The sequence below is a fragment of the Artibeus jamaicensis genome, unplaced genomic scaffold (assembly GCF_021234435.1).
Source record: "Artibeus jamaicensis isolate MK-2021 breed Jamaican fruit bat unplaced genomic scaffold, CSHL_Jam_final scaffold_3128, whole genome shotgun sequence".
In the NCBI taxonomy this organism is placed as follows: domain Eukaryota; kingdom Metazoa; phylum Chordata; class Mammalia; order Chiroptera; family Phyllostomidae; genus Artibeus; species Artibeus jamaicensis.
Genome location: NW_026522036.1, coordinates 1,053,563 through 1,076,818, shown reverse-complemented (window position 1 = coordinate 1,076,818; position 23,256 = coordinate 1,053,563). Strand labels below are relative to the sequence as shown.

At 40.0% G+C, this 23,256-nt stretch overlaps 1 protein-coding gene across 3 annotated transcripts in view; it reads left to right on the top strand.

The window, feature by feature from the left end:
- The window catches only part of FAT3 (FAT atypical cadherin 3), a 649,640-nt gene that overhangs the window by 279,433 nt on the left and 346,951 nt on the right, over positions 1-23,256 (top strand). For 2 of the 3 annotated variants that reach the window (XM_053656923.1, XM_053656924.1), the window contains one exon: positions 15,535-15,849. In XM_053656923.1, the coding sequence (XP_053512898.1) occupies positions 15,535-15,849 (315 nt within the window). Of the gene's footprint in view, positions 1-15,534; positions 15,850-22,060; positions 22,129-23,256 lie in introns of those variants that run through there. The other variant, XM_037150333.2, reaches the window with a different exon arrangement.

Here is a 23,256-nt window from a genome sequence, read left to right as displayed (position 1 = left end):
GCATTCATTCACTTGAGAGGAGAGTAAGTGAGCTGTGTGCTTTTATTATTTTATTGGGAAGTTACTGAAGGCTGTTTCTCTGTGGGGAGTGGTGGGAGGAGATTTGTATCTGGGTGAATGTGGCTTTACTTCCAGTTTTCTTAATCCAATATGGGAGAAATGCAAGAAAGAAAACAGCGTTCCCTAAATTTTTTAAAACCCACAAAATTTCAGCATAAAGCAAGAGCAGGTAAAGTGGGTCGGTCCCAGATTAGTGATTGGACTTCTTCATATCATCCAGCATTGCCTACAGAGTAAAGTGTGCGCCCTTGTGAAAGGGAACTTGTGTACGCTCTCCGAAGCATTTGCCCAGTGTTTTGCTCTCTTCAAGGCTAGCTTCTGCAAAGTGAAAAGGCTTTTCTAGCAAAACTCACACAGTTCCAGTTCAAGCGGAGACTTCCTTACAGCTGGTCTGTTCAGAGACCCCAGATGCTCTCTGTGCTGAGTTAGTAGTAAATAAGTCGAAATACTGGATTAAAGTGTGACAAATACTGACAGTATATCCATCTGAAAATATTCTCAGTTGAAGAGCTAAAGGTTATGTTCTGACATTTTATTTAAAAATTCCATAGCACTTTTCAAGGTTGAAGGGTTTGGCTTTATGGACAAATTTTACTTCATGAAAGTTGTGCTACATGTAAAGTTTTTCTTTTAAACAAAATTTTCAGCACCATGTCTTTGTCAACAAAGTTCTGCCTTAGTCGTTTGTTGCCTAAGCAAATGCTTAAAATACAATGAGGAATGGTGTCAAGATCTGTATTTATTTATGAGGTCAGTTATTATCTCTAGAGATGGTAAATTGTAGTATTTTCTATCTTTGTTTCTTTCGCCAACAATAATACAAATCTTACAGAGATTTATTAAAAAATGTGATCAGAAACTGCTGGTGGGTGATAATAGGTGCAACTTTTTCTGGGAGGCATATAATTCAAATGCCTTTAAAGATGTACATGTCCTTTGGCCCATCAATTCTACTTCTAGGAATTTATTCTAAAGAATAGTTGGACAAAGGTATAGATACGTGGTTATTCATTGAATAATGGGTTGTAATAGGGGAAAATAAAATATGAACTAACAAAATATGACCTAGCAAGAGGGGCCTCATTAAATCAAGGATAAATATCGTATGAGCATTGTAACAAGTGCGTACTGAGCATCTGGTGCACACGAGCCATTCCTCTAGGGTATTAGAACAATAATGTAACAGAGAAAATTCTTGCACATAAGATGCTTACATTTTTTTATTTTGTTAGTAGGGTAGTGGGGAAGTTATTATATGGAAAGTGAATTATATGGAACTATAGTTATTGATGTGGAAAAATGTTTGGTATGCGTGATAAGTGAGAATCTACAATTACAGAGAAATAAGCTGCATTGGGGTGAAAATAATATAGAACAAAGCAATACACCAAGGATAGTAACAGTTATTATCTCTGGGTCATGGAATGATGAGGTTTCTTTTTTCACTTTTTTATCTTGCCTATTTTCTTCTATAATGAAGCCTTAATTTTTTTTAACACAAACACTAACCTAGTAACCAGTTTGATTGCTTCAAAAGTGTGTGCCTCCCTTTCTCCCTCACTACCCCCCTCCCTCCCGCTCTCATCTGTCTTCCATCACTGAAACAGGAATACAAAAATCTTCCCTCCCATAGTTACTCCTTTGTCTGCCATTTTGAACAGAATCTATGTCTTGATAGCTAACCCAAATCCTGTGTGCTGAAGGTTGTGCTCATTTCTTCTTGTAAAGAAATATAACCTAGCTAATTAATGCCCTTCATGTAATAGATTCCATGTTTTCAGACTCTTAGCAAAACCACTTGTAGATTTTATTTTCCGTATTGCCTGAAAGCATTTTTCCCCATTGCTTTAGATTTCAGCCCTCCTTTCCAGTTTGCTGTGTGGACATACCATTGTACTGAGTATGGTGGAGATGCAAGTTAGCACAGGCCACAGAAAATACTTGGTTCTGGGTTATGGAAAAGAAAAAACTGAATACAAGTTAGACATGTTGCTTACAGCCTGGTACTCTCTGTGTGCTTTCTGTTTTCAGGCTGTTGGTGCCTGGTGCTGGCTACATGGACTAGAATTGCTGTAGAGAGAGAACAATATACATGTTGAGTCCATTAAAAACTAGTACCAAAAAGTTTATCTTTAAAAATCATCAAATCCCAAGTGTATGTTCACTGAGCCTACAGATCTTCTCTGCCTGGGAGGCTTTTGAGCGTGCAATGGAGTTCAGAATTCCTAGGTCCTAAACAAGCAAGGAGAGCTGTCCATTTTCATTAACTCTAAATAAAAGCTGGGCCTCAGCCTGCAGCCCTTTGTCTTAATCTTATGCACAGCTCTCCAGTTTTGAGCTTTGTGATGTAACAGGGAATGAAGGTGGCTTGCCTCCCAGTACATAATTGTTCCCCACAACTCTGTTGTGGGTTTTTCTTCTCCTTCTGCAACTTTGCAAGCTATCTAGTCAATAGGAGGGGGCATGAAGAGGAGGGAACAGAGTACAACAGAAGTGTCACAGGGTGGCTGTGAATCAGTAAATGAGAGCCCGGGAAAGAAAGCTCCCTGCTGGTGCTTTATCCAGGGCCTGAAGGCATAGATTCCTACTGCCTGTGGTCGGTACCTGTGAGCTTCTGAAGCAGCCCAGTGCAGGATAAAATCAACTGATAAGGCTGCACCTTGGCGTTAAGCCTTGGGGATAGTATCAGGACACCAGCTACATTGTAGGTAGCAAAGGGGACAACCCAAACTTGGGTTGATTTTTTTAATAAAATTATCAAATAGGATAATTCACAGATAGAGTTACATTTCAGAGCCAGTTACCTATCAATTCTGCAAATACATTAGAGAAGTCTAAAATAGATGACAATCTATCATTTCATTTTTCCTAGTGATCACAGGACAGGAAAATGTCTAGTTGACTTGAGGTTTGGGTTTTTGTTTGTTTGTTTGTTTTTTGCTATGTACCTATTGGCTAGGGTGTTTGTCTATTAAAACCCAGACATCCCAACGTGTTTGAATTTACCAGATGTTACAATGTTATTCCTCAATTTCTTTATTGAATATTTATAGTGTTCCAAATATCTAGTCACCATCCTTGAGTAGAGCAAATAGAGACAGAATGGTCCCTTCTCATAAGAAGCTCCAGTCAAGTGATAGAGGGACAAAAATAAGGCACTGACATAAAGGCAGAGACATAAGCCCCTACCCGGGCCAGACTGGGTGAGGCATCCTCTGAATCTGAAACCTTGAAACTTGAGGGTCACAGAGGGCAGTTTGGGGAGCAGGGACTGAAGGAGCAGCATGTGCAGCCTTCTTTGCACAAAAACGAAGGAGTGATGTGTGTTTGAGGAAGACCCAGTCCACCAATTCACCTGGCCTCAGCCCAGTCCGACATGTGAGAATCTTCTGAGAAGACAGAAAAATGGATTCAGAATAACATATTGCAGCAACTCTTAGAAATGGAGGAAGGTAATAATACTATTGAATTTCCTATTACCGAAGAGCTGATAACAACCCACTGTGAGGAGCTCCTGGGCATGGAATTGCCTTCTTTTTCATGATAATGGACACACGTGGATAGATCAGCAGGCAGCTGCTGTAATGAAAGAGCCTGTGACTTCTATTTACTGAGCCAGCTTCCAGGCTTGACTTTGTCCCTTCATTAGCTGGGTGATTCACTTAAAATTGACAATTAAAAAAGTGCATTAAAGTACATATTTAAATATATATCAAATATGTGATGTATGAATTATGTAAAAGTGTATGCCTGTATATAGGCATACACTGAAATGTATTTGTCTAAGTAATTTTAGACATCTAAGTTAAGATTCTATTCACCCACAATTTCTCTACTCAGGTTGGCTCATTCCATTCCAGCTCATTTCAGTCATGTCATGCATGGCAGTCTGGCAGCAGTCACAGGTGTGACCATAGCACTGTGCAGAGGGACCCTGGTTGGGCTTATGAGAGTGAAAAAATCCCCATTCTTTCTTAGTGAATAGGGATTCACTCTGAAATCCCTGGCCATGATAGTGATCCCCTGTAAGGCATTAAGAGCCCAGGGATGAATAAGCAAAGAAAGTAAAACACTTATTGTTTGATCCCGCTGAAGGCAGGCCAGGGTTGGCGAAAAGCAGTTGGTTACTGAGACCATGAAGGGACTCCAAGCACTCTCGGCAATTTAAAAACGCACCTGGGCGTCAACAGTGGGGGTGCTGGGTGAAGAGTGCCTGGGAACCCCTGTACTTTTCTTAGCACCTTTCTCTGAATTTATAATAATTTCAAAATAGAAAGTTGACAAATATTTAAATGCACTGGGAATTAGGAGTTAATGTTTGGACTCACTGGAAATAAGAATTAAACACATATGCACAAGTAATAGAATGTGTTCAGAGCATCTTCAAAGAAAACGCTATCAGGGTGTTTTTAAAGTTGTCCTGTTGTTTATTAACTGCCTCCGAATCCATAATGCTTATCTCTGCAGGGTGGTTTTCATTGTGTTCTCAGCTCATGACTACCACAGGACTCCCTGAGCTATTTGTTGACAGTTTGTTTTAGCACCTTGTGAGCATTTGGGTGTCATTCTTTGGGGGCAAGATGTTGTTGAGACTTGGGATATGGTGTGTGCATGCCATCATATAATGGCCATCTTGTTACCGAACAAGAGGTCCGAGGGAGGGGCAATACAATATTCCGCCCACCCAGGGATGCCGAAAACTGCTATACAACAGGGGCCCCTCCCAAGGACAAAATACTAAAATCTACTGGGCTCTTCTGTCTGCTGCCAATTGGAAAGACATCTCACAATGCCAGAGATTTGTGAAAAGGAAACAAAATGTTTATTTAATGCTATTTAGGCCTAACGCCACCACTTAAATAGCAAAGTCCTTTAGGGTATACACCCGCACAGCTCTCCCTTCTCCCACTGTCCCAACTCCGGGTACCGTAAATCAGGAAAAGAGCACATGTCTGTTTTAGGCCGCTGGCACCGTCAGCTGTGTCACTGTGCAGGATCTCGAGTTAATCCAAAGTACTGTGGTACCCTCTCATGGTCCACTGGCAAGAGTTCTTTGTACCCAGTTCCAGTCAAAGTCTCTCTTGCTTTTCAGGCCACTCGGCCAAAGGGGGCACCCCAAAGCCATGTGGGCCTCTTCTGCCAAAGCTGCAGGAGTCCGCACTCCACCAAAAGCATGTGGCTTTCTTCTTTACATGGCTGCAGGGATCTCCATTCTGGCAAAGCTGTGTGGTCTTCCCTTTCACCTGGGCAGTTATCCCCTCATGTCCTGGAGCCCATCTTTTCCAAGCTCTCACACAGGCCTTCACTCAGGAGTGCAGCCCCTCGTTTCATCCTGAGTTCCCAGCTCCTCCCTTCTCCCTGGCTCCAAACTTGGCCACAGCTATTTAACATATCTATGAAACCAGTTAAAGGTTATAGATATATTAAATAATCATTCCAGAGGTTAGCTGCAAAACTATTGCTATGTGAAACAGCTCTCAATGGCCCTGCTCTATTGGTCCCTTCCCCCTGGTGGGGGTCGGTGAGGACATCTTATATGTCTCTCCAATATTCCTATACACTTTGAATTCTGGACACCATTCCAAATCTCCCCCCCCCCCCAGGCTGCACCGTGTATCAATCTGACTGAGAACAGCTCCATGAATTTTTTCATATTCTTTCAAGTATTTGGAGCCTAGTTGATTAGAGCAATGTACGTATTTTTTTTTACAACTTGATTTTGAATCAAGAAGAACAATTATAGCTAACATGTGCTTCATGCCAGGGTCAACTAATTCCAGTTAAAGCTGTGCACGGTTCTTATAAATGCATGTGTTCTTGTGCACACACACACACACATATATATACATATATGTTCATACTGTTTGTGCATGTGCTTATACAATGAAATGTTAAGGTGCACAAAGAATTCTGGTCTGCTATTGCCTTTTCTATACAGCAAATAAAGATGAAACAGGGAAAGAAAAATTTTGTAAACATAAGCAAATCACAAAATCAAAGGGTATAATACATCTCCAATATATTTCTAAAGAATTTTGAAATGACAGCTTCATAAGTATCAGCATATAATTTGAGCATCTCAGTTGAATCCACTTTGGGCATTTCTGTGACAGATGAAAATGTGAAGGTTGAGGGTGTCCACTTCTGGCTATTCCACCTGAGTTTTTTCACTGAGCAGCACTGCCTGGAACATGCTACACACTCACTGTGAATGATTTATTTTTAATTAGATATATTACTCACCCATTTCCACCCCCAATTCAATACACAATTGTGAATGGACAGAGTTGGACCCTCTGTTGATTGAGAGACAGAGATGACTGAGGAGGAAGGAAGGTCTAGAAGCCTGCATAGCCCATGAGGTTGGAATTCTTAGACCGGAGAGGAAAATCCCTGGAACGAGAAAGTCATCTTCTGATATTTAAAGAGCTGTCACAGTGAGCAGTAGTTTGCAGACTTGTTCTGTTTTATTCTGTTGGGGGGGGGGGGCAGCGGGTGAAGGGAGGTGCCAACAGAAATAGCACACAGACTGAGAGAGACCAAAATTTTTCTAAGTGTGAAGAACTTCACGTTAGCTGAAATCCCGTAGCAAACAGAGAGGGGCCTGCCATCAGACTCAGAGCAGAGGTTGGGTGCCTGGTCAAGGATGTTGTGGGAGCAAATGCTTTCAGTAGGGGGTTGGTCATACTTAGTGATTTTTGAAGTCCCTTCCAGCTCTGATTTGAGTGAGGCTGACTTAATCTCATCACTGTTGTAAACTAACATACCACTGATTCAGTGTCAGGACTGACTGACTTTATTCACGAAACAGATTTATTGAGTGCCAGCTATATGGCAGGCACTGCAGCTGGCAATGAGAGTATAAGGATTAAGCAGACTCTCCTTGTAGAACCTACTTGCCTACTTTCTGTAACTGGCACATGGAAGCAGACTCCTTTCTGGAGATCAGTGCTCCAGCAATGTGTTGGGTTGTGAACCAAGAATATGTCAAAAACGTTATATTCTGCATATTTTTCAAAATCAAAGCAAACTCTCTTTGCAGAGGATAAGTACTATGTAGTTTATTTTTTGATATTCTACAAAGATATACCAAGAATTACCTTATGATAATTTCTACAGTCAATATGAAGAACTCATGTAGGACAATATAATATTAACTTAATATTGTTTGCCCAATTAATGATACTTCTGTATCAGAGGAGAAAAAAATTTCTTTGGATGCAAAAATCCTATGAAAGTTTGATATCTGTATGCATTCTTATTTGACTGCTTTATTTTTAAGTATATTTTATTGAATATGCTATTACAGTTGTCCCAATTTTCCCCCTTTGCCCCTCTTTGGTGGGTACCTACCTCCCCTCCACCAATCCTTGCCCCTTAGTTCATGTCCATGAGTTGTGCATGTAAGTTCTTTGGATTCTCCATTTCCTAAACTATTCTTAAAATCCCCCTGTGTATTCTTTACCTACCAATTATGCTTCTTTTTTATTAATTTTAATTTTATTTTTAGACAGAGGGGAAGGGAGAGAGAAAGGGAGAGAAACATCAAAGTGTGGCTGACTCTCATGTGTCCCGCACTGGGGAATTGGCCTGCAACCCAGGCATATGCCCTGACTGGGAACTGAACCAGCAACCCTTTGGTTTACAGGTTGGCACTCAATCCACTGAGCAAAACCAGCCAGGGCCCAAATATGCTTCTTAATCTTCGTACCTTTTTTGCCATTCTCCCCCTTCTCCCTCCCCTTTAATAACCCTCCAAATGATCTTCATATCTATGATTCTGTTTCTGTTCTAGTTGTTTGCTTAGTTTGTTTTTGTTTTTGTATTTTAGATTCAGTTGTTGATAGTTACGAATTTGTTGTCATTTTAATGTTCATAGTTTTGGTCTTCTTTTTCTTAAATAAACCACTTTAACATGTTATATAATAAGGGCTTGGTGAGGATGAACTCCTTTAGCTTTATCTTGTTTGGGAAAAACTTTATCTGTCCTTCCATTCTAAATGACAGCTTTGCTGGATAGAGTCATCTTAGTTGCTTTTTATCATTTTGAATGCTTCTTGCCAGTCTTTTCTTGCTTGCAAAGTTTCTTTTGAGAAATCAACTGATGGTCTTATGGGAACTTCTTCGTAAGTAACTCTCTGCCTTTCTCTTGCTGCTTTTAACATTCTCTCTTCATCTTTAACCTTTGGCTTTTTAATTTGATGTGTCTTGGCATGGGCTTATTTCTGTCCATCTTGTTTGGGACTCTTGTTCTTCCTAGACTTACATATATATTGCCTTCACCAAATTAGAAGTTTTCTTTCATTATTTTGTCAAAAATGTTCAATTTCTTGCTCTTTCTCTTCTCCTTCTGGCATACTTTTGATTTAGATGTTGGCCCTTTTGAGATGTCCCAGAGTTTTCTTATTCTCTTCATTTTTTTTAAGTTCTTGTTCCTTCATTCTGTTCTGGTTGACTGTTTATTTCTCGCTTATGTTCTAAATCATTAATTTGAACCCTGGCTTTCTTCTCTTCGTTATTGGTTCCCTATAGATTTTTTTTTATTTCACTTTGTATGGCCCTCATTTTTTCCCTTACGGTTTTTGACACTCAGTGAGCTCTCTGAGCATCCTGATCATCAGTGTTTTGAACTCTGCATTGGATAGGTTGGCTATCTCTGTTTTGCTTAGTTCTTTTTATGGGGTTTTGGTCTGTTCTTTCATTTGGGCCATATTTTTTGTCTTCTCTATTTGACAGCATCTTCATATTTGTTTCCATATATTAGGAGAGCTGCTTTGACTACCCATCTTTTTTTTTCTTTTCTCCTCCTCCCACCCCCCTCAACCCTGACTTCCCATCTTAACACACCTGTTAAGTTGTACGGGATAGAGACTCAGGTATTCGCCAGGGTGGGGCAACCTGCTCCACCACTTTGTGCCTCTGTGTGGGGGGGAGGGGTCTGAGAGAGAACAATGCCTCTGTCTGGCTGCTGGAGACTTGATGAGCACTTACCCCGTTTCCAGTCATTTCACCCCCTTCCCATATGTGAGTGGTACCCCTCCAGGTGCTGCTCTTGTGGTAGATCCCAGAGTGGGTGGGTTTGCATACATTCTAGGACCCTCTAAGCCCTTTAAATGGACTTTCTGAAGAGACTAGTATTTCTCAATCCCCACTGGTTTTTACAGCCAGAAGTTATGAGGCTTTAAATTTCCAGCCCTGGAAACGTAGGCTGCGTGTTCTGGCCAGGGGCTGGGATCACTGGCTCCTAAGGTGTCCCTCCAGATTTTTATCCACCACATGTGAATGTGGGAACACCCATTCCACGGGCCACCGCCGCCTCCTTGCCACTACCACCTTATTGTTGCCCGACTGTGTCCTCTTTGCCCTGGCTCCCCTTCTCTGCCCATTTTACCTGTCTGGATGAATATGGCTTCCTTAAATCCTTGGTTGTCAGACTTCCATACAATTCAATTTTTCTGACAGTTCTGGGTGTTTTTTGTTTTGAGGTTACTTGTGATCCTTCTTATGGTTGTGAAAGGACGTGAAACTTGTCTACCTATACCTCCATTTTCACCAGAAGTTCTTGAAATTTATATGGATTAATAGTTAACAACTGTGTAGTTGACAACTGGTCTTAAGTTTGACACACCAGGGTTTGAAAACCAGATCTTTGATTTACTGGGAGAGTGATCATAGGTTAAGCACGTTACCATATTTTTCAGACTGCAAGATGCACTCTCCTCCCACCCCCAAAATTTGGGAGGAATAATTGTTGTTAATGCTGCTGTTGAGTTCTGTTTACATTTACATTGGTGAGATATTTTGTTATTTATGTTATTAAAGATCTTACCACATTTTTTGCTTCAAAAATTTATTTTCTATTTTTCTTCTCTAAAACCTAGGTGTGTCTTATGGTCCAAAAAATATGCTGCTTAACCTAATCTCTGTTTTCTTATCTGTAGTATGGAGATAAAAATTTAACACTAATAAAATTTTGATGATTAAGTGCGTGACTTAGAAAACATAATAAAGAATGCATTTGTTGCACCTCCTATAGTACCAGGCATGTAATGAATGGATGTGAAGATAATAGTGGTGTCAATAGTGGTTATAAACCTATCCCTATTTGGAGGTAATATAGTCATCTATGTAGAAAACTATGGAATTTGTAAAAATTCTGGTACAACTAAGATGTCTAACAAGGTTATAGCATATAAGATCAACATACAAAAATCAATTATATTTTATGTACTTACAACCAAGAATTGAAATTAAAATAATGTCTTTAGATACCGTGAAAAACATGAAATACTTAGGAATGAATTTGACAAAACACGTTCAAGATCTGCATACTAGAATTATAAAGCATTGCTTAAAGAAATAAAACATAAATAAAAGGAGAGATTTAAAGATCAATAGACTCAAAATTTGTAAGGATGTCAGCTCTGTCCATAATGATCTATAGTCAGTGCCATCCCAGTCAAAATCATAGGAGATCTTTCTAAATTTTATATGGATTCTACGGTTGATTACATAATTTATATGTTAACATAGAAGATCTATAGTAGCCCAAACAAATTTGAAAAGAAAAGAGCATATAACAAGACTTATATTTCCTGATTTCAAGACTGACTATGAAAATACATTAACACAGTGTGATATCAGTGTAAAGATACACAAATGGATCAATGGAACAGAATGGAGAGTTCAGAAATAGACTCATATACATATGATCAATTGATTTTTGACAGAAGTACAAAGGCAGTTCAGACAAAAAACTAGTCTTTTCAACAAGTGGGGCTGGAACACTTAATATCTACACACCTTAGACCTATACCTTGAACCACTTACAGACATTAACTCAAAATTGATCATAGATGTACATGTAAAACCTAAGATTATTAAATTCCAGAAGAAAATGTAGGAGAAAACCTTTGTGACCTTGAATTAGGCAGGGATTTTTTAATTTAATGTTATTCTTGTTTATTCTATTACAGCTGTCCCAATCCTCCCCCTTCCCCCCCTCCATCCAGCCCACCCGCACTCCCTCAGCCCATCCCTACACCATTGTTCGTGTCCGTGGGTCACTCTGACATGTTCTTTGACTACTCCCTTCCCTTTCTTTCATCCTTCCCCCACTCCCTTTCCTCTGGCAGCAAAGGGAAAATTGATGACTTGAATATCATCAAAATGAAAAGTATCTGTTCTTCAAAAGATATTATGAGAATGAAAGGACGAGTCACATGCTGGAGGAAAATATTTGTAAATCACTTATATGAACAAGGAGTTTTATCCACATATATAAAGAACTCCTAAAACTTAACAAGAAAACAACCCAATTTTAAAAATAGGTAAATAGTTTGAACATTTGACCAAACAAGCAGAAGGTAATAAGCACTTTAAAGATGTTCAACACTGCCAATTTGCAGGCAGGTGGCTCAATGGACTGAGCACCTACCTGCCTGCAAACCAAAGGGTTGCTGGTTCTATTCCCAGTCAAGGGCACACACCTGGGTTGTGGACCAGGTCCCCAGTAGGGGGCATGTGAGAGGCAACCACACATTGCTGTTTCTCTCACTCTCTTCCTCCCACCCTTCCCCTCTGTTCGAAAAGAAAATCTTTTTTAAAAAATGATTGATGTTCAACACTATCAGGCAGATACAAATTAAAACTTGAAAATGCCACTACATACCCAGTAGAATGTCTAAAATTCAGGCAACTAATCATACCAAGTGTGCCACAAGTGAGGATGAGGAGCAACTAGGATGCCCCACATTTACTGCTAGTGGGGATATCAAATGGTGCAGAGGCCTGCCATGTGATACAGCCATTCTACTCCTAGGTACTCAAGAGTAATGACAGGATTTCCATAGAAAACATATATAAATGTTCTTAGCAGCTTTATTTGTAACAGCCAGTAACTGAAAGCAACCTAAATATCCCTAAACTAGTCAATGTTAAAACAAAGTTGTGCTATGTCCATACAATGGAATACTACTTAGAAATAAAGTGGAAAAGGGATGATGCATTGTTATATACAATGTGGGTGAATCTCAAAACCATTATTCTGACTGAAAGAAGCCAGACAAAAAGTGTACATCAGTAGGATTGCATTTCTATAAAATTGTAGAGAATGCAAATTAGTCTGTAGTGACAGGAAGCTAATCTGAGGCTTGGCAGTAGGGAGAACTGGGAACATTTATTATTGGGATGAAAAATGAGAAAGAGGGTACTTTCAAGGATAATGGTTGTTATCTTGATTGTGTTAATGGTTTCATGAGTATCAGAACCTACCAAATTGTTTAAACATGTATAGTTTATTGTGTTTCAATTGCACCTCATTTTAAAAAAAAAGTAGTGAAGAATGCATGATGGTTGTCACAAAGCTAACGGCTTGTTCTGTGATTTTGGTAACCGTTGGGCAACCTCAAAAGTGAATGTTTGCTTGATGGTCAAGGTCATGTGGATTTGTGTTTTCATTTGTGACCTGTGAGAGCAGAGAAGAAAATGAGGAAGCGCTCTCACTGGATATTAGTTGTAGTGATATGGTTAATATGCACCAGCCTTAGATGAATCTTAAAATGACTGTTAACACATTTCAGTCACACTTTTAAATTTGTCCTCCAGCTTTTGGATCGTGAGACTGACACTCGAACACTGTTCCATGATACTTGTTCACACTTCTAGTTAATGAGTAAAAATATAGCTATAGACATAGTTTATCTTAATGAGAGGATTCTGTTTCTGCCGAGCATTTCTGATCCTTTGTTTAAATTCCACTGAGATAATAAAATTTGCATTAGTGGATACCTTCCACCCAAGGACTTCCCCAAATCATTTAATGTCCCAAGTCTGTGATATACCATCTTCCAGTCTGACCAGTGCAAGAAAAGATAATTCTGTGGCTTCCAGGGATCACAAAGTGGTTCTGTGACTGCACATCTGTGTGCGTGTGAATGCACCTGAGTGCATGAGGGGTGGGTGGTCAGGCAAAATACAAACAACACCAACTTCTTTGCCGTTGTTGCTTACTAATTTACATTCTCTTTTTAGTGGCCTTACTTTTCTGTTTCCCATGCATATTTTTATGAAAGAGTGTGTCATGGGCAAGTTGCAAAAACTGTGCCAGAATACCGATGACCAGTTAAGAAATAAACATCTAACAAGGTAGTCTATTCCAGACTTCCCTCCCCTCAAGATTGCCCTTCCTTTGGGGTGTGGTTGTTATTTACAAGGCTTTTGGTATTACTTTTGTTTCACATTGATTTATCTTATACTCAGCACGTACTACGTTGCAAGCATTCCACTAAACTCTTAGCATACATGGTGCCCTCATATATAAGAGAGAATTACAACATATACATCGTAGGGAAGTTGTGTTGCAAGTCTCATAGCACATCATAGATGTTCAGTAAATGCTTTTTCATTTGCTTCCCAGTCCCTTCTGGTTCTAGATGCTTTGCCTTTCCAGTGTATCAATCTCAACCACATGAGGATGAGTCCTCTTGGCTGTCAGCTGTGCAGTTATCCCCTCTGTGTGGATCTCCTCATTCAAGGTCTGTCTACACAGAAAGATTGTTAGTCCCTTGAAGACAGATGTCCTCTCTCACTTATCCTTGTTTCTGAGGTGTCTGGCACAGGCTACACTAGATGCTTATAAATTAAATGGACAGGTGTCATTCAAGAGGTGCTTCCCAGTGCATTTTTCACAGGCTGTGCCCCACATCCTAGATCCTGCCTGCCTACTCTTTGTCTTCATTTCAGAGACCCCTTGGCTTCCCCATCACTTGGCCTTCCTCTGACTTGAAGAGCTCCAATTATAGCACAACCCACGTCTGTGTGGAGGCACATGACTATGACTGCTGCGAGTGTTCCACTAGGCTAGCCATGGTTTTGTGATGGACCTGCGCCCTGTACTTGCAAATGTTCTTACACCTGGCTGGGTCTTCTGGACCTTACCATCACGTTGGCGTTCTACCGTGCCTTGACCTAATTTGTATGGCTGCCTTTTATTCATTTTGTCAATGGACGCATAGCTTCGTGTTTGCAGTCATTATTTTTTATTTACCTGTTTTTCTTTTTATCTAATATCTAGAATCTATTCTTCTAATGTCATGTTAGCATTTCTGACTTTCAGGTATCATTCATGAATCTATAGGAACCGATTGTGGTTTACATATTTCCACTGAGAATATTTAATGTTATCTTTTGTCAAATGGCATAACATGGTGCAGGTTCTTTGGTGGACAGCTTCGGAGCTGAAGTTCAGCATCGGTTGGGTTATCTCCTTTGAAGAGTTAGCTGTTCTGAGTTTTAGGCAACTGAGTATTTCGGCCTAATTGTTTCTGGACAGATGCCCTCCTCCCTCTCAGTTGCTATACTTGGCCATTTGCTTATGCAAGGTGTATAGGCCAAATTATGTGCATAATATAGTCCAAAGTCCAACAGGAATGCAGAAGATAGAGGATTCAGGTCAGAACTGAAATACTATTTTTGACTATTCCCACGGGTGTCTTTTAGGGTATAACACGAACCCCATGCCTTCCTTGAGTATACTGACTACTTCAGAGTTTTTATAAGCTGAGCCCAGAGTTCCCCAGCACTGTGGACATGCTTACATTCCTGTTTCTACACTAAGTTTCTGCAGCTTGGTGATTTGGGCAAGGGCTGTAAGGACACTGAAGAGCACTGTGTCTCCTCTTTCTTTTCTGGCAGACATCTGATTTCCTGGTTGGCACTTGTTTCAACCACAAAATGAGAAAGGTGGGAGGAAGAAGATGAGGCATTTTTCTGCTCCTAAATCTGAATGATTGTCCATGAGTATCTCTCCAAGTAACTCTGAGTTTATTTATGGCTCTCTGTAGAGTTCTTCACGGGGCGAGTGCTCATTCAGAAAGTGTGTTGCTGTGGCATCTTCAGTGATTGTTTGGAATAACTGTGACGTTTGATGTTCAGGGAAACAGTATGAAAAAGGCTTACATCTTTGCATGCCAAGTAGTTTTTATCCTAACAGGCAAAGGAATATTTGAAAGGCCTTTTTCATTCTTGTGAATGAGCACAAGAAGTAATTTACCCTGAGAGAGCGTTTTGTTGCAAAGCAAATCAATTCAATATCAGGTCAAATGGAGATATTGACCTGATATTGCTCTAATTTCCTGTGCAACATAGGAAGCGCTTTGACCTCTGCCCCACTCTCTTCCCATTGCTTCCCATTGTCTCTTCAGTAGTGGGTATGCATGTATTGAGATTCTGTCTGTCCCTAAAATTTAAACAAATTATTTTTGCCTCTAATTGTACTTCTCAAAGAGTAGGAGTACTATATAATACAGTTTTACAAAAAAATATTTTTTTTTTATGTAAGGAGAAACATCTTCATGTAAATGGGTTTTTTTAGTATGCCAAGATTACTCAGCACAGCCATCCTAAATATGGGATGATTTACTTAATGTCTTTCAGTTTTATGGTAGCAATCATGCTCCCTCTGTTTTCTTATAGGAGTCATTTCTACTGCAGACATTCTCGATCGAGAGACAACAGGGTCCTACTGGCTGACAGTGTATGCCACAGACCGGGGCGTCGTTCCACTCTATTCCACTATTGAGGTCTACATTGAAATCGAGGATGTGAATGACAATGCACCGCTGACCTCGGAACCTATTTATTATCCGGTTGTCATGGAAAACTCTCCAAAGGATGTGTCTATCATTCAGATCCAGGCTGAGGATCCTGACTCTAGTTCCAGTGAAAAACTGACATACAGGATTACAAGTGGGAACCCTCAGAATTTTTTTGCCATCAATATCAAAACAGGTAAGGGAATACTCATATTACTTTTTAAAATTGGTAGTCTGGCTGTTAAATCCATCACCCTGACACTGGCTCACATATATTATTTTATTTATCCCCTTATTTATTTTATCACGTAGAGAATAGCATCCTCTTTTCTAGGGGTAGTTTCCAAAAAGCTGGGTATTCTACTCGACTGGGTATTCTACTTGTTTGAAATTAAAATCAGTTTTAATTTCAACTGATACCAAGATGAAGCGATCTGATAAAAATAGAGACTTTCATAGAAGTCCTTAGATTTGCATTCTCAAAATAATAAAAAGTGGTTCCCAGGATACTCAAAGGGCCAAGTGCTGCCTTTCTGTTTCTTGGGAGAGGGTAGCCTGGCCCTGGGTAAGCTGGTTTTGTGACCCCTTCCTTCCCGCAGTTCCTCCCTTGCTCCGTCTTAGCCCAGCTTGCTGTAAATGCTCTCCTCAAGTCCTTTCCTTTAAGCCCCAAGTTTTCTGTGGTTCTTCTGCCTACCCATCAATGAAGTGTCAATGTTTAGAAGAACTTCTGATATCTCAATCTTTACCTAAAGCATACAAAATTTTTATTTTCTGGTCTTCTGCTCAAAAAAATTCTAGAGATTATAATGAAAGCTTACTTTTTTGAATAAGGATCAGAAAAGGCTGATGTGAAGTTTGGTTGAACGCAATCTGAGACAAGTGCGTACACGAGAAAAATGCCTTGTACAGTGAATCTCAGTTTATTGCTTTCTTGTGATTTGCCTCTTCTAGATCTTAATAAGGGATTAAAACACTCAGTGAGAATTGGGATGGGTAATGTTTTAATTAATTGAAATTTAGAAGAATGTAAATAAATAGGCACTACTGCTCTCTCACCCTGGGCCAGTGAGGTGATGGTGGTCAACTTGTAGAGGAGGTCAGTGTTTTGGTGTGGACATGCTCAGGTTCCCAAAGTGCTGCTCAAATCGATTGTTATTTCTGCTGCCCATGTTTGTTAAAGTAGAAACAAGCAGGTGGCCCCAAGCATTTAGAAACATGAGGTTCCCATTAACATAATTTAAAGAGAATGACAAGTTTTTTGGAAACTATTGATTTTCTCTAACTATGAGTGAGTCATTTAGTTAAGCAGAGTTTAGCATTCTCATACTGTTCGATCAGGATTTGCATTGAATTTCATTATAAGAGGAGGAGAGGGCAACAGCTCTCAGGGTCTGATGGGGGCCTGCTTGAACTTGAAGAAGTCTCAGAGATGTGGCATCTAGCCCAACTTTTCAGAGCCCCGCTAAGTGGGGAAAACTGCTCCTTCATGGGAACGACCCCTGAGCTGAGCTGGGAAATGCCTCTGACTCACTGTCTTCCTGTGACAGAGAGGTCCATGTAATATGGGGACAGAGAAATGAATTCAGGTACTTTAGGAAGTTGAGAGAGAGGACAATGACAAAAGAAGTCTTAGTAAAGAAGCTTAAGACACAGACATCTTTACATTTCACAGCCCCCGTGGAATCTGGTTTTGTTGCCCCTTGGTCATTAACAGTGAGCCCAGCAGCCTTTTATGATAAGGTAAAAGGCACAGCAGATGGGAACTTTTAGCTGGAAGTGAAACGTGACTATCACAGGGAAGAATTGGGGTTGGGTGTGAAAAACATAGATGGAACATTGTGTGCAGAGAAGAACATGTACACTCATTCAATTAAAGCTGTCTTTTATACAGCTTTTAAAAGTTTGTCCATGAATGTTAAGAAAGGATAGTACTATTACATTTTGGCCTATCTTAGCTAATAAGAGCCTTAACCATATTTATTGTTTTTCTGTTCTTGCCACAGACTTTAAAAAGCATTTGTGCCAGGAATGACATTTTAAAGTAACTTTTAAAATTGCCTACAGTAATGTAGCATGCTTTGTTATTCTCAGGAACATGAAACCACTGGATATTGTTTATTCATTTGTTCCCTCACCAAGTGTATGCTGTGCATACTACTTAACAAATGACATCTAATAAGCAGAGTTTTAAACTTAAGATATGGTCCATTTTTTAGGGAGTCAGGGAAAATGAAATTAAAATGATTAACAAGTGTATATAATACAATAAAGGAGCACAATAACTGATTTGATAGAGAATTTTCACTCATTACAAGTTTGGCGAGAGTGATGATCAAAGAGTGTTTTGTGGAAGAGGTAACATTTAAGGTTAGAAGTCTTGTGTTTCAAATCCTTGCACTGCACTTCTTATCTGAGAAACAGGAAAACATAGACTACACGAGACACCTTCACCAGCTTCTTTTACTTGGGAAAATTTCTCACTGAACTCTCTGAACGCAGTGTTCAGTGAGAAAGGATTGTTGTTGCAAGAAATACAGAAGTCCTCATGTGAAATGCTATGTGCAGTGCCTCTGCAGTGAAGCTCTGCAGTGCAGGTTGGTGGCTTTAGCCCCAATTACTGGCATGTCATTTAATCTCCTTAGACCTCAGATTCTTATCTGGAAAATGAGAATAACCTTACATACTTCACAGGATTGCTCATGAAAGACTGAATGCCATGATGGGTTTGAAGCCTGTTGATAAACTACAAAGCTCTGTAAGAACCATCTTTTTATGTCTATTTCTCTTGTGATTTACAGAAGCACAAGCCTAGTGTGATTTTGTTAGGCTTGTTGCTTTAAGTGCCATCATTCCTATGGAGAAACTTCCAGCCAGCTCAACCAGCTTTCTAAAAGGACACTTTAGCCCTGGTCCAGTGGCTCAGTTGGTTGGAGCGTCGTCCCCCACACAAAAAGGGTGTGGGTTCAACTCCCAGTCAGGGCACGTCCCTAGCTTGCAGGCTCACTCCTTGGTCAGGGTGCATATTGGAGGCAACTGGTCGATGTTTCTGTCTCTGCCTCTCTCTCTCCCTTCCCTTCCACTCTGTCTAAAACCAGTAAACATATGCTCTGGTGAGGATTTAAAAAAAAAGAGAGACTTTAATTTTTGGCATTACTTCCTGTGTCTCTAAAGTCATTTGCCTGAAATAGTTATGTTATTGTAATATTTCTTAGTAATGAAAGCTTTGTGCTTTAGATTTTTTCAACAAAAAATTTGCTGTAGACGTTTTTAAACAGACTTATCATTCCTTCCTCTGCGGTAGACCTGAAATTTATAGTTTTGTTTTGTTTTGGCAATGTGCTACATAATAAATAAAGATTAAAATGATTAATGCAAAGTCAAATAATACCAATTCTTATGATCCAAAGCTTGCGGCAGATAACAGATGTCCTGGATGCAGGAAGGGAGAGAGATTTCAGTATTGAACATTCTGTTCTCTACCCAAAGAACTCTTTGTTTACTTGTTGGTTTCTATCAGATTTAAAATCACACAGAATCAGTAGTCTATGGGCCTTCTTCATTAATTCCTGTGGCTCAAGAAGAAAAAAAAAAGCTGTAATGCTATGACATTCTTTCTGGCCTATAAAGAGAACCTTTGATGAATTACAGGATAAATAGTTGAATTTAATCAAATGTAACCTCCTTGCCTGTGCATGCCTTTGCTGGTCAGTAACTGGTCAGTGTTTGTTGGATGTGTTCTGAACAGAAGACACCCAATAGGCTGCTGTTCACTTGCCTCTCTGGGTGAGTAGGCACTCAAAGACTTCCTTCCAGCTCTTATAACCATATCCAAGCTGGCCACACATTGGTCATCCAGGCTGAATTGAGGAACAGTCATAGCAAGTTCCTCTAGGGTTTCAAAATGTCTATTTTAGTCATATATACAGCCTGGAATCTACTTAGCACAGTGCCACATTTAATAAAACACTGGGTGAATGCTGGTTGTTGTTACTGGTGTCATCTGGTAGTCCCCACTGGAATAAAGTTTATGTAAGTTACAAGCATACAACTCCACTCTCTTTTGAGGAAGGTGTACTTCAAAGACAGCAATGTGTCTTACCAGTTAGTATGTAGCATGGGCACCTTCCATTCAGTTTTATAAAACATATTGTGCACTACTTGGTATTGCTGCTCTTCTAGACCCCAGGTGTTGGCAGGATGGATGATGTGACAAAGTATAAGGTAGTTTATACACTCAGGGAATTTAGTCTCATGGGAAAAGATAGGGATCACACATACAATGTGCTTTAGCAAGAATGTGCAGTAGTTTGTAAATAAATGGTCAAACTCTGTGGCATATAAGCTGTGAACGAGGAACACATCTGAATAGGTTGGAGGTCAGGGCCAGCTGGAGTAAGAGTGGCTGGGGCAAGGACTTCAGAGACCTGAAGGGGGCCCTGAAGCTTGGGTCCATCTGCAGGGAGAAATGCCAGAAGACAAACCAGGGATCAGAAACAAGTTCAGCTGACCTTGAAACCCATCTGCTGCTATTGGAGCTAGTTTGAGAGGCATAATATCATGAGCAAAGAAATTTTAAAAGACCCATAAATGTCTGGAGTATTGTAAGATATTAAAGTAGCAAATATGCACACCTTTGTTTTGAGGTTCGCTAGTATTTTCTTTGTGTATTTTTAAAATATATTAAAGTATGTATTTTTATATCTCCCTTCTGAGAGACCTACTTGAAGTAATTATTTTAGAGGGGGAAACATACAAAAGAGTGGTCCCTTTATTATCTCCTTTGACTCCATTAAATATCAATCCAAGGTCAGCATATGCTGCATTGAGAGCCTGTGTCTGTGAAAGCAATCTTTGCTGACTCTGGACCTCCTGATGATGGGTTATCCGGGGCCTGGCTTTGTAAATGCCTTCCTGCAGTTGCAGTATCTCCCTCTGTCCCTGGCACTGGCACACTGGCATCTTCACCTGTATTTAACTGAAGGTGAAACTCAGTTGTTTTTTTTTACATTTGTTGAGCATCTTGGGATAAACCTGACCAAAGCCTACTTTACTTATAGGTAGACTAGCTGTCCTCCCACCAGGTGAGCTGAGGGGAACAGCCCCCTTTCCAAAGTGTGTCTGCCACAGCAGTACCTCAATTTCTACCCTTAACTATTCATTCCCTTGGAGTCTGACAAATTTGCCTATTAAAACAGGAGAGTGCATTATTAAAATATTGAATATCCTTGTTTTTTATATCAAGTCTAAATAAAACGAGCTTGCCTTTGGTGTGTGCTATAAGACATAGTGGCTAGCCCTGGCTGGTATAGTTCAGTGGATTGAGCATGGGCCTGTGAACCAAAAAATCACGGTTCAATTCCCTGTCAGGGCAAATGACTGGGTTGCAGGCCAGATCCCAGCAGGGACCAGTTCCCAGCAGGGGATGCACCAGAAGCAACCATACATTGATATTTCTCTCCTTCTCTCCTTCCCTTCCCTTCTAAAGATAAATAAATAAAATTTAAAAAAAAGACATAGTGGCTAAATGTTAGCAGAAGGGGTAACAAAGAAATCTAGATCACACTTCAGCATGACAGTAATCACAGCGCAAGCTTGGTAGACTAGAGATACCTAAGGTAGAACCCAATGATTTGCTTTTCTAACAAGCTCCCAGATGATGCTGATGCTGCTACCCCGAGAGCCTGGTGAATAAGACTCTAGACTTCAGTATCCAGAGAGAAATGGAGGAGGGAGATCTCACGGTGCTAAGGGATGCACCTGAGGACAGGGTAGCCAATGTCATCATTCATAAGACCCTCCGGCCTCATAGCACTGGAGTTTTGACATTTGATTGTGAATTCAAAGTGATCTCTCTGCCATCACCTCCCAGTCAACTTTCACAGCCTTGCTTATGTTTTCTGTTTTATGAAGTGAAAAAAAAGAAAATCCTGTCTCCTTAATTGTTCATGAGCAAAATATCAGAACTAGGGCTTGCGGTTGATAAAAAAAAAGGGGGTTATATAATAACCCACTTTTTAAATTTAGATTAAAATTGTATTGTTTACAAATTTATAGAATTTAGCAAAATTTTAACTAAAGTAGAATCAGACCTACTTTAAAGAATTAACAAACATTTGATATTTAGTATTTTGTTATAAAAATGGTAGCTCATAAGACAGTGGTGCTCAAAAATAATTTGGTGTCTTAAGTAAGCTAAGTCTCTGGCTATGCACAGCTCTGTTTGGTGGTAATGCACTTAGAAAACCACCTTTTCCTCGAAAACAGAAGGATATGTTACATCATATGTAAAATCAAAGATTAAAAAGGAAAAACACACAAGGTGAGGGACAAGGATACATACAAATGTTGGTGCTTTTCTTCATAGTGAATGTCATAGAAATAGTGCTGTCTCTTTTGTTCCTTCCCAGGGGAAAGCTAACTTCTGAGTGCGTAGAAATGGCTCCTAGATGATGAGGTGATATTCTTAAGTCCTGGTGCAAATCCAGTAGCAAATGAGTATGTATGAAACTGTAAATCACCCTTGTCCTTCCTTCAGCTCTGAAAGGAAACCTCATCCTATAGAACATGGAATTGTGTTAATTTAATCCAACAAGTCCCCTAGAACAAATTGGGCTCCTGCAGATTTATCTCAGGGGGTTATTTAAATTCAGCGGTGACCTTTGTTTCCCTGTGCATGTTCTCCAAATGAACAAGGACAAAGGGAACTTTTGTACACTGTCATTATGTCCTTAAGGAGTCTGTGCATTTCCCCATCTGATCAGCTCCTAACTGCGGGCTAGGGCCCTGGGAGTGTGGGGTTCTGGGGGTGCAGGCTTGTTCAGGGAGGCCATGGGAAGGGAGAGCCTGCTCTTTCCTGGGGTGGGCTCCAACTCTGCCTTCCTGTGGTTTGGTTTTATTTAAATGCTGGTTGTGAATCTAAGCAGCAATTTCAGAGTTTCCCCGTCTCAGTATTGTTAACAGCTTGGACTGGGAAAGCCTTTGCTGCAGGGGACTGTTCTGTGCATTATAAGATGTTTATCAGCATCGATGGCATCTACTAGATGCCAGTATCACCCCTCCCCCAGGGGTGTGACAGCCAGAATATCTCCAGGCATTGTCGAATGTCTCCTGGGAGTAAAATTGCCCACTGAGAACCACTGAACAAATGTGTAATATTTTGTAGGACTCTTACATATGGCCCTGAGCAAAGCACCTTATACAAAATGATTTACTGGTTATGGAGCTAGGATGGTATTGTTAACTGGAAAAAAAATGTGTGTGTGCATGTATCTATATCTCTACATATACACATATGTACATATCATTAACAAAATAAAAGAAGGAAGAAATCCTAAACTGCCTCTCACTCCACTCTGACTCCAGGGTCTTTGTACTTTGAAGGTCCCATGAACACTTGAAATCAAATCTATCGGAAAACAAAAAAGTACAAAGCAATAACAAAACTTCAAACAGAATGAATATGGATGAAGCTGTCATTTTCTCTACTCTTAGTATTGCAGAGGATTTGGCTGCTCGCAAAAGTCTCCTCAGAGTCCGTTTTGAGCAGCACTCTCAGAAGAGAGTACGCGGAGATGATTTTGAGGGTTCCGGGATTTATTTTCTT